The sequence below is a fragment of the Triticum aestivum genome, chromosome 4B, assembly GCF_018294505.1.
Source record: "Triticum aestivum cultivar Chinese Spring chromosome 4B, IWGSC CS RefSeq v2.1, whole genome shotgun sequence".
NCBI lineage: Eukaryota > Viridiplantae > Streptophyta > Magnoliopsida > Poales > Poaceae > Triticum > Triticum aestivum.
The window spans coordinates 630,581,778-630,591,196 of record NC_057804.1 but is presented as its reverse complement, the minus strand read 5'-3'; the positions used below and the strand labels follow the sequence as shown (position 1 = coordinate 630,591,196).

Sequence of the window (9,419 nt, the reverse complement as noted above, 5' to 3'; positions counted from 1 at the left end):
GAAAACAAATGGATTTTAAAAAGTATCAACAAATTTGACAAAATAGTTCACGAATTTGACACAAAAGCTCACAAATTTTAAAGAATCATGAAATTGAAAAAATTCATCGATTTTAAAAGTTCAAAAATTTAACAAAAATGTTCATGAATTTGGTAAAAGTTTGCAAAATTATAAAACATTCATTCATTTGAAAAACAATTAAGTTCATGGATTTAAAAAAGTTCATGAATTTCTGAAAATATTCACGAATTTTTGAAAGTAGAATATAAAAGAGAAAAAATTAAACAAAATCAAAAAAGAAGAAAAAAATAGACTGAGAGGATGCAAAATAATAAGAAGATGAAAGAAGTAAATGGGCAGAGCAAGTGAGCTGTCCCAGTTGGTCGCAAAGGTTGGGAATTTGAATCCTACGTCGCTACATACGGAGATCGGTACACATATGATCAAATGACCATATTGCCTTTATACGATTTCTATGGAGGTGTACCGAAGCAAGACTCGTTGGTTAATTTGTTTTTCCACCGATGAACAAGAAAAATCACGCATGTACCCTGAAAATCAACCAACACACAAAATCATGCATGTACGTGCATACCACTACTCTACTAGAGCTTGGCAAGGAAGAAAAAAAAAAGTGAAGCAAAGAAAGGAAAGCAGGTGACTGTTGAAGTGTTGAGCAGGTCGTACTGTGGCGTGGCTGCGCCTGCCTCTGCCAGCCGGAGCGTGGTCGAGTAGTGCGCATGCATGGTGTACGGCCCCCATCGCAAGGTCGACACGTCGAGCGTCCTGCTCCGGTGGCAGGCACATGTCATCACGGCAGTGATCCGACAAAAGGCTAGCGGAGACGAGACCGTGCCACGCCAACACCACTGCCCGAGACCGAGACATGTCCTCTCTCTCCTCTGTGCCTCTGCTTGTGCTATCTACTGTATGTAGCTAGCCCGTGGCCGGCCGGCGAAATGAAAGCATATGCGCGCACGGCGCACCACGCCCGTCCTTTCACTTTGTATGCCTCTGTTTCTTTCAGTCGGACCAACGAAATCCATCATGCAAGATTTGGCGCGAAGCAGACGTAGACTGGTGCATAGACATTTTTCGAAAAAAAATATATATTAATATCGCGAAGAAGGTGGTGCATGGACATAACTGCCACATTTTCATCGAGTAGAGTGAGGGAATATTTTTGAAAAGGAGAATAACCCGGCCTCTACATTGAACGAATGCACACAGACACAGTCGAGAGAGAAAGTGTCGTCTGTTGCTAGTAGCTACTACAAAGTGTGACAACAAGACACACGTACTACGTGACAACAAAACCAAACACTTATGGACGACGCTGGTACGGTTGTACAGTTGAATGCAGCCAGCTCTCTGATGCACCGGATTCTCTGGCTGCCTTTCTCATGCCGGTCCATGGCCATGCCCCTTCTCTCCTCAGGCCAACTCCACCGCGCGATCCCAAACGGACTTCTGTTTTGTCTGGATTTTGTCCGTTTGGGTAGGAATTTGGGGTTTTGTCCGGACCTGTCCTGGGATGCGGTGGCCGTGCGATCAGCGCGCGGCCGCATCCATTTGCCCCATCATGTCCGCGTATATTTTTTTGCAAGTCCTTAACTTTATTTCATCATTCATTTTGGTACATGAAAAATACATCATCATATTTTAACTAGTAAAGCAAGACCAAAAAAACAAGAACCATAAGAATACATTTGAGAAGATACCCAACTTCCATAACTGCTCCCTTGAGTTGGGTTAGGGCCTTCTCGATGCACTCATTGTTTATCTGTGGAGGAGGCACGACGTTGCACCCTCCTTTCTTCTTCAAGCCAGAAGTCGACGTTGCTTCCTCACACGTAATATCGTGCCTTGTTGCTTCTTCGCACGTAGTATCGTGCCTAGCCTCTAATCTAGCAACAAGTGCACTTGTCTCATCTAAAGCCTCTAGGCTAGCTAAAAGTGCACGAACATGCACTACATTTCGCTCTATCAACATATCGATGTACTCTTATTCCCAATACCAAAACTTGCATCCATTCTACACAATAAAACTTAAAGTTAGCATCACTAGTCTAATCCAAGAGCACAAACCGAAGCTAAAAAGAGCACATACCCATCGTTTAAGCACTTGATGAACGCCCATCCGGGATGCTCCGGCGTCGTAGACACGCGGCGCACGACCACCCTTGGGCAGTGGTCGCACTTGATGAGGGGCAAGGGTGCACCGACGAGCTTTTGGGCAAGCACCGAGCCCGGCCGGCCGCCATTCGCGTATCTGTCGACGGACCACCGACGGTGCAGATCCGAGAGGCTAAAGGACGAGCCACTACCTGCATGTGGCCTTGTGGCCCTGCCAGGGCCTTCCGGCAAGGTGCCCGGCCAGTCCATGGCGCGGCCCGGCCTCCCACAGCCGGGCGAGCTCAAGACCGACTGGATCCGCCCCAAATCCGGCCGGCGGGTGCGCAAACAAGGTTTCCGTGCTTGGGTAGCTCGGCGGCGACGAGAGGAAGGGGTTGGGCAAGCGTGCGTCCGAGTTGCACGACTGTAATGGCAGCGGGCGGGCGGCCGGCGGCGGCGAGGGGAAGAGAGGGGGAGAGTGGGGAAGAGTGGAGTGGATGCGGCCGGAGGGAGGAAGGGGCGGATAGAAAAAGGCCCGTCATGTGCCACCGACGGGCGGGCCAGGGGAGGACACGCACAGATGACCCGCGCGTCCGCGTGGTGTCCGTTTCACCCCAAAAGTGGCGCAAACTTGGGCCGCGGATGGGTCGAAAGCGGACACAAAGCGGACAAAAGTCCGTTTGCGCCCGCGCGCTGGACCGTCACGTTTGTCCTTTTTACCGCAAACGAACGGGGGCGGACAGGATAGAGTCGCGCGGTGGAGTTGTTCTTAGTCCTCACGATAGCAAGGACTCTAGTACGTACTCCACTGTCCTACATAGTAGTAGAGCCTAGGGTAGCGTGCACCTGTGTGCTAGCTAAGATTGAAGCAGCAAATCAATGCATGAAACAGTGATCGAGAGCGTTGCACATCTCCCTCCACCGGAGCAAAAAATTAAAATGTAGGAGCATGCAGGAACAGTAGTCAATGCATGCAGTATGATATATATCTACATGCAAATGGAAATATGGAAGCATATTCATCAGCTATTATTGGCCCAGCCAGCACTGCACTGCCTGCAAAATATGCTTCCCCTTATATGGACCATACGCAAAAAAGTGAAAATGCACAACCTATCCATCATATAATGTACACGCGTCACACCTTAGCGTGCACTCCCTGCTCCATAACTGCCACCTCAAAATTACTACGTTTAGGCGGTTGCTCTTGATGGATGTATGCACCGATGCATGCACGCACTCTCCCTACACATCCAAATGTAGTTTCAGTTAGTCAATGTGTTCCTACTTTCATTTATCAATAATGCCATTAGGTAAAGAGCAAAAACTAAATCTTGGGCCCGTCCACGTTTCAGTCGATTGAGATTTTTTTCTTTATGTCTCAATAGGTTCCGAAAAGTGTAACTTCAGTTCAGGGAAAAGCGCAACTTGCAATTTCCGCCCAGTTGGACTTTACTTAAACACTTTTCAATAAACCAATATTGCGCTTTTCAGAAATCAAATATCACAATTGATTGACAATTAGCAAAGTCATTAGTTTTTATGCACACACTTTCCAAATTACATGTGAGCAAAGGGGTTGCATGTTATTACATGGTGATAATTTAAATGGTTCATAAAATATTTATATTCTTTTATTTCCTAGAGATAAGACAATCATAGCAAAACCTATTGTGGATACATTTTAGCTAGTTTATATTTAGTTTTTTCAATAATAATTTCAATTCAATTTAGATACATTTCACATAATTTTCAATTTTAGTCATATTTTGGTGAATTCAGAAGAAGAAAAACACTAAGGCTTGGCACAAATTCCAACTATTTCAGTCATGTTTTAAGCTAATTAGGAACATTAGACACAAATACTAATTATTTCATAATTTTAATAAGTCTACAAGAGATAAACTAGTTAAACGTTACTGAAATTGAAGTCAAATATCAAGAGATAGACTTGTTAGAGTATCTCTAGCAGACCCCTCATCCCGCCGACCCGCATTTCACGTTTGCAGTTCACGGAAAAGTTGTTTTGCAGTCGCAGCGAAAAGCCACAGAGGCGGACCCCGCAAAGCCGACCCGCATCCTGTTTTACGGGTCGCTTTGCGGGGTCTGCCTGTGCGGCCGTCCTCCCCACAACCCGCAAAATGTAAATTTGCACCTCAATTTGCATTTCTTTGCATTTTCAACCACATTGGATACATAGGACATCACCAAATTTTTCCTACAAAATCAAGTCCAAAGAAAACAAGAACCACAAGTATGCATTTTAGAAGATTTCCAACTTCCATAATTGCTCCCACGAGTTGAATCAATATCTTCTCCATGCACTTATTGTTGATCTGCGGATTCTTGATCTTTACTTCTTCATTGTTCTTCTTTGGTTCTAAAGATGTAGTCATTGCTTCCCCTCTAGTTGCACATTTCATGTGGTTCATTGCCTTCAATTGCATTAAGGAGTGCATGAACGTCTATCAATTTTCTTTCTATCAATAAATCAATGTATTCGCCTTCCCAAAACCAAAATGAGCATCCATTTACCTACACGCATGATGATGTTCCAAATGAGCAAACATAATGAGCTATCCAAATGAGCCGAATGCAAAACATCACGTACCCCGTTGTTTTCGCATTTGAAGAACACCCATCCGGGGTGCTTCGGCGTGCCCGAAGTCAGCCGCAGCACTGTCCGCGGGCAATCGTCGCACTATATGAGCGGCATCGGCGAGCCACAGAGCCTCTGCGCGAGGGCCGAGCCCGGCGGCCGGCCGGCCGAATCCATGACGGCAAACTGTCGACGGCGGCGAGCGGACGAACCCGCACCTGCATGCGCTGATGAGCCTTTGCCGGGGCTGCGCGAGGTGCTTCCCGACCATTCCATAGCTTGGCGCAGCCGCCGGCGGCCGGGAAAGCCAAATCCGGCCGCCCGCGATGAAAACGCCGCAGATCCGCAATGTCCCGGCCCGCCGACGCAGGAGGAGGGGGAAGGGGGCGGAGGGCTAGCTCGTGCGTCTGGGGCCTTCCCGCGCGCTCCGGCCGGCCACTTATGTCGGAATCTTGGGCGGCGGTGGGGCGGCGGGGCGAGCGAGAGAGGGGAGGTGGTTGGTGGGGGAAAAGCGCGGGCTGAAATGTCCCCCCCCCCAACCGCTCCCGCTATATGCAGGGCACCGACGGGCCGAGGGGGGGGAGGGGGGAACCCGCGAATACGCGGGTTGGGGCCGAACTTTTGCCGTGCCCCTCAAATTTTTTGCGGGCCAGCCGCGTTTGCGGTGTCTGTTCGGGCGGGGGTTTAGCCGCCAGCCCGCTTTTTGGCGGTTATTTTGCGGGTTGGGGGCTTTTGCGGGGTTTGCTAGAGTTGCTCTTAAACGGTACTGAATTGGTCATGAGATTTGTGTATTTTATGATAGAAAGGGAATTTTAAGAATGAAACTTGGGAAATCGTACTGAAATTATACTGAGAACTGTGACAATTGTGAAACCAAATTTAACAACGTGTATTTTGCATGAAGTGTTTTGAAGTAGTGCTAGAAGTGAAATTATCGAGAACAAAGGTTAAAATTGTGTGAGATATTTCTGAAACTAGACATTGTGAAATTTGCGTTACTATCATTGATGTTTGTACAATTTGTATGAGTTTTTTGTGTGGTTTACGCGACATGGTACTGAAATTATGTAATTTCCCACTGAGCGTGAAATTTATGAAACTAAAATTGTGAAATGTTACCGAAATTGTGTGAAATGGTATTAAAACTGTGGAAACAAATGAAATGTTTATAGTATCAATTGAAATCTTACGGAAATAATTTATTTATGTGAGTCATTGTATGTGGAATGTTCTAGTTTTTCTTTATAACAATAAATTTGAATAAATAAATAGGAAAAGTTTGAATGTGAAATATGATTTTTGGGGGAATGACTGAAATGTAGATGATTCGTGAAAAAAGCTTAAACACATCGAAAGTAATATTATTTTGAAAAAGTGTGTGAAAACAGTTTCAATAAATTATTTTTAAAAATATTTAAACTATAAACAAAACTCTTTTAACCAGACCTTTAGTGGAAGAGGCCCATTGGTGTCCAACTACGGAAACAGAGAAACACTGCACGGAGAAGAATCTAGTGCAGAAATACACCCATACAGGTGTAGCCAGATATGACAAGTTGGCAACCTGATAATGGACTAGCCTAATTGGGTAAATACGACATTTTAAAAAAATATGACTTTTTGAAGAAAGAAAGGCTGAAATAATGGAAGATTCATGAAATAAAGCAATAGAAAATATATTCTGAAAATTATGTGAAAACACTTTCAGTAAAGTTTCGTAAAACATTTGAAAAATATATGCACCACAAAGTTATTTTTTAAAAGAAAACTGACATAAGTCTAGACGCTGAACGGGAGAGAAGGAAATCAATCACCCTGATACAATCAATATCTCTCGGCTTTAACATATCTCGAGCAAACAAACATCCGTTAGGATTTCCCTTGCCTTGATCGACATCGCCGCCGATCTGTTTAGTCTCCTGTGGCCTTAGGGCCATGGAGGCACGGTGGATCCTAGCCCTTGACGGCGCGAGGGCTTTGTTTTTAGGCATTTTTTTTTATTTGGTTAGGGTTTGTGTCCTACTCAGGAAGTCAAGTCAACGAAGTCTCTCTGAAGATGGAATGCAGTTGTCCCCTTCTATCTCCTATCCCGTTCGGCGGTGCATCTGGCGTTGTCGGAGGGCATGTGGAAGTGTCTCTGGCAGATCCGCAAGATTCGGCAGTGTTTGTCTTCGCTAGATCCGCTTGGATCTCATTTTCGTTCGTCTATGTTTATGTGTCTACAGATTTTGATCATTTTGATCTACACTTCTCTTTATCAGTGATGATTGTTGTTCTGGTGCGCTGGTCTTGAGGGGTATTAGCATGATGAGTTTCCAACTGTCTACTGTGACAAGCTTTGTCTCACTCCGGCGAGGGAGGGGGTAACGGCGGTGCGCCGTTGGCTTTCTCCAATACTTGTAGTTGTCACTAGGGACAGTCTACGTAATCTCTATTACCTTTGATGTTCTTTGTACTGCCTTGACAGTTGATGAATAGATCGAAAGTTATTCGAGAAAAAAATTGCATTGATACAGAAATACAAGTATAGAGAAATGCCGAGAAGAATCTAATACAGAAACACACAAATACATGCATGCGAAGCCACACATGACAAACAAGCAACACGCCGTTGAAGCATAGTACTCCGGCAGATTACTTGCACCCACCAGGCCACCCATGGATGGACAGGGCGTTGCGTTTGTGGCTATAAACTAAGAGAAGAGAGCCATAAGGAGCATGCCATATATGCTTAGCGTCACGCGTGTGCCAGCGTCTCTCACCTTGGACACATACTAGGTGAAGGCCAAGTAGGATCGAGTGGAGTGTTTCCGATGGAGGAGTTGTGGAAGGACATGTCCCTGCCTTCCACCCCGGCCGCGCCGCAGTGGTGCCACATCCGCTCTCCAGCCGCCGCCGTCTACCCCCAGGACTACCTCGCCGGCCCGGTGCCACTGCGGCGGGGGCCTCCTTACACGGCGCTCACCCTCAGCTCCTCCGTCGAGTTCACCTTCCACGGCGGTGGTTCTGGTTCCGGTACGCCCTCCGGCTCCAGCCCCTGCAATGACTACCCCTTTGGCTTCCCCTCTGTCTCCGGAGCCAACAGCAGCAACAACAACAGCAAGAGGGTGCAGGTCGATGCTCCGGCGGCGGCCGACCGTCAGCGCCGGATGATCAAGAACCGGGAGTCGGCGGCCCGGTCGCGGGCGCGGAAGCAGGCCTACACCAACGAGCTGGAGATGGAGCTGGCGCAGCTGCGCAGGGAGAACCAGATGCTCATCAAGCGCGAGCAGGACTTCATCAAAGTACGCCTACGCGCGTATTCGACATTGCCATTTGATTAGTTTCAAGCAAGCATGCAGCATTGTGATATTGGTTGCCTTGCGCATCTGGATGCAGGAACGTTCGGCGACGGCGGCGCAGGCGGCAGTCGTCCCCGACAGCAGCAGCGGCGGCGGCGGCGGCAGGAGCAGGTCCACTCTCCACTTCGAGCTCGAGCAGAGGCAGAGGTGCCGCTCCGCCCCTGCGCCATGATCGTCGGCGGCGGCCATGGTTCATCGACTGCAGCAGCTTAATTATTCCACTAATTAATTAGTTATATAGTACAGTACAAGACTACGCAATGCATGTGCTTGCTACTTACTACATGATTAATTGTCCAAAGCTAGCTCTTGGTGATGGACATATCAATATTAAATGGGAGTCGTGAACTATGCATGTGCATATGTAATCTAGCTAGTACGTAGTAGTAGCTAGGTGATGGACGAATCAATCGATCCAGGTATGTAAATTAACGGCATTTCCGTCACAAGTAGGTGATGGCTGATTTGTATGATATAAAGATCGCTTGTGTGAGGCCGCCAGACCGTACGTGGATTCGATTTCCTTTTGTTCCTGCTTTATATGTTGTCCTACCTAGCGGGCAAGACGTGGAATGGAATCCTATGTAATATATGTCCCCACCGGCGAGCACCACGCATGCACCACAAACATGGTATTCACCGTTAATTTCGTTAGCTACTGTATCTATGTGTGCATGTCTATGGACGACAATGCTAATCTGGTGAGAAACGACGTGTTCCTAATTTCCTAATATGGTGTGTATTCCATTTTTTAAAGTTATGAGCTTTATCAACATTGACCAAGTTTTATGTTAAAAAAATTGACCAACTTTATGTGATAAGAATATCGAATTAATCAACACCACTAGATTAACCATGAAATCTACTCCCTCCGTTCCCAAATACTTGTCTTTCTAGGCATTTCAAATGGACTCAACATACGAATGTATGTAGATATATTTTAAAGTGTAGATTCACTCATTTTGCGCCGTATGTAGTCACTTGTTAAAATCTCTAGAAAGACAAGTATTTAGGAACGGAGGGAGTATATTCATATGGTGTATGTTTAGTATTGTAAACGTAGACAAGTTTTTTTTATAAGCTTGATCAAAGTGTGTGAAGCTCAATTTTGACGGAAACCAATGCCTGCTATATTATGGAGGGAGCACTAGAGATGGAAACAACCTGACTTGGACAAGTGGAAATGGCCCCAAATGGAGTATAAACCACTACTATCATTTCTTTTCTTTGCACGGATGATCGACACGCAATGCCCACCTTTCCCTAGCCTCATCGTTCCCCTTCACATCAATCCATCTAGCTAGTACTACCACACATGCATGTGCATCTTTTGTTTCTCTTCTTTTCCCTGTTTGTGCGGGCAG

General features: G+C 46.3%; 1 protein-coding gene across 1 annotated transcript; it reads left to right on the top strand.

Annotated features, from left to right (window-relative positions):
- The first annotated feature begins 7,400 nt into the window (after window positions 1-7,400).
- Window positions 7,401-8,592, top strand: LOC123089486 (protein FD). The gene is made up of 2 exons (XM_044511157.1): window positions 7,401-7,998; window positions 8,093-8,592. Exons 1-2 carry the CDS (start codon window positions 7,528-7,530, stop codon window positions 8,225-8,227), a joined length of 606 nt encoding a protein of 201 aa, XP_044367092.1. The 5' UTR covers window positions 7,401-7,527; the 3' UTR covers window positions 8,228-8,592.
- The last annotated feature ends 827 nt before the right edge of the window (window positions 8,593-9,419 follow it).

What these genes read in the sequence shown, in the direction of transcription:
- LOC123089486 (XM_044511157.1), top strand. Translation starts at nt 7,528, where the DNA reads ATGGAGGAGTTGTGGAAGGACATGTCCCTGCCTTCCACCCCGGCCGCG. An exon ending in GCGAGCAGGACTTCATCAAA is followed by an intron (nt 7,999 to 8,092) that starts GTACGCCTACGC and finishes ATCTGGATGCAG; the next exon opens with GAACGTTCGGCGACGGCGGC.